The following is a 1809-nucleotide window of genomic DNA, read 5'->3' on the forward strand; positions in this document are numbered from 1 at the left end:
ATGGCGAATCGTCATCTAAACTCACTCTTGATGAGATTTACTGCGAAGAATTCTTCGAACGTACAACTCGCCGGACCGGATCCGGTCGCTATATATTACGCTACCCATTTAAACCATCAGCTGACTTGTCTGTGCTTGCAGATACTAAATATGATGCTGAAAAGCTTTATCATTATCAAAACAAACGCCTGAACAATGATATTTATTTTAAAACACTCTATGATGAGTTTATGTCCGAATATCTCCAACTCGGTCACATGCAACCTGTTTGCGAGGACTTTGAGCCGCAGCCTGTCTGCTATATTCCCCACCACGGTGTTTATAAAGGCTCAAGCTCAACTACAAAACTACGAACCGTTTTTAACGCATCACGTAAAACGAAATGTGGTAGGTCACTAAACGACTGCTTGCTTGTTGGACCAAAGCTCCAAAACGATTTATCCGCAATTATATTGAAGTGGCGATGGCACAAGATCGCATTTACGGCCGACATCGAAAAATGTTTCCGACAAATCTTGGTTGACCATAAGGACGCAGATATGCAACGAATCTTTTGGAAATATGAGNTATCCGCAATTATATTGAAGTGGCGATGGCACAAGATCGCATTTATGGCCGACATCGAAAAATGTTTCCGACAAATCTTGGTTGACCATAAGGACGCAGATATGCAACGAATCTTTTGGAAAGATGAACATGGCCAGCCTTGCCTATATCGCTTACTTACAGTAACTTACGGACTCAACTGTTCGCCTTACTTAACCATTAAAGTTCTCCATACTTTGGCGAAAGATGAGGGTACAGAATTTCCAGAAGCAGCAGATGTTTTAAAGGAATGTTTTTACGTAGATGACTGTTTAAGCGGCGCTAGCTGTGTTGATAAGGCTGTTGACTTACAACAGCAATTACAGACTTTACTACAGCGCGGCGGATTTACACTGCGAAAATGGAGTTCCAATTCCGGAAATTTTCTTCAAAAAATTCAAGGAACAAATGCCAATAAAATATGTGCGCTTAATTCGGACCAAGACACTAAAGCACTGGGAATTTATTGGTCATGCCAGGATGACTATATTGGGTACAAGGTAAAAGTGAGCGTAGTTTCCGTAGCAATCACTAAAAGACAGCAGCTTTCCGACGTTGCAAAAATTTATGATCCTGCTTGCTTGCTGGCTCCTATCATCATCACTGGCAAGCGTATGTGCCAAGATCTTTGGCGTACCGGATGTACGTGGGATGACCCGATTCCCGAACCTTACCAGAGTGAATGGATAAAATTCCGTGATGAGATGCCACTGATAGAAAACGTAGAAATTCCGAGGTGGCTTTTCACAGCGGACGACGTAGAAGAAGCTCAGCTGCACGTATTCTGTGACGCGTCATCANCCGTGATGAGATGCCACTGATAGAAAACGTAGAAATTCCGAGGTGGCTTTCTATTATCATGGCGAAGACCAAGGTGGCACCGTGGCNGGAACTAAATGGAGCAGTGCTTGCGAGTACTTTAACCTGCAAAATTCTTGAAACTCTGCAGCTTAAATCTACTCACACATGGTACTGGTGTGATTCGAAGACAGTGATCAGCTGGATTCGGTCCAATCCTGGACAGCATAAGCAGTATGTTGCCAACCGGATAGCAAAGATTCAGGAGATGACAAATGTAGACGCGTGGCGGTACGTGCCCACTAAATGCAATCCGGCTGATGTCGCGTCTCGTGGCATTTACCCTTCGCAACTTGAAGACCTTAGCATATGGTGAGCATGGCTACAAAAGGACGAAAGCTATTGGCCAGCAAGCATCGTGATTGA

At 43.8% G+C, this 1809-nt stretch overlaps 1 protein-coding gene across 1 annotated transcript; it reads left to right on the forward strand.

The window, feature by feature from the left end:
* Positions 1–141: 141 nt before the first annotated feature.
* On the forward strand, positions 142–1227 carry LOC108356209 (uncharacterized; the record flags this gene model as incomplete). The annotated part of the gene is made up of 1 exon (XM_017607332.1): positions 142–1227. A coding segment is annotated over one exon (1086 nt), but the record flags the coding sequence as incomplete, so codon positions are not given.
* Positions 1228–1809: the final 582 nt, after the last annotated feature.

Source organism: Rhagoletis zephyria, unplaced genomic scaffold, assembly GCF_001687245.7.
Source record: "Rhagoletis zephyria isolate East Lansing unplaced genomic scaffold, Rhagoletis_zephyria_1.1 Rzeph_scaffold_55522, whole genome shotgun sequence".
NCBI lineage: Eukaryota > Metazoa > Arthropoda > Insecta > Diptera > Tephritidae > Rhagoletis > Rhagoletis zephyria.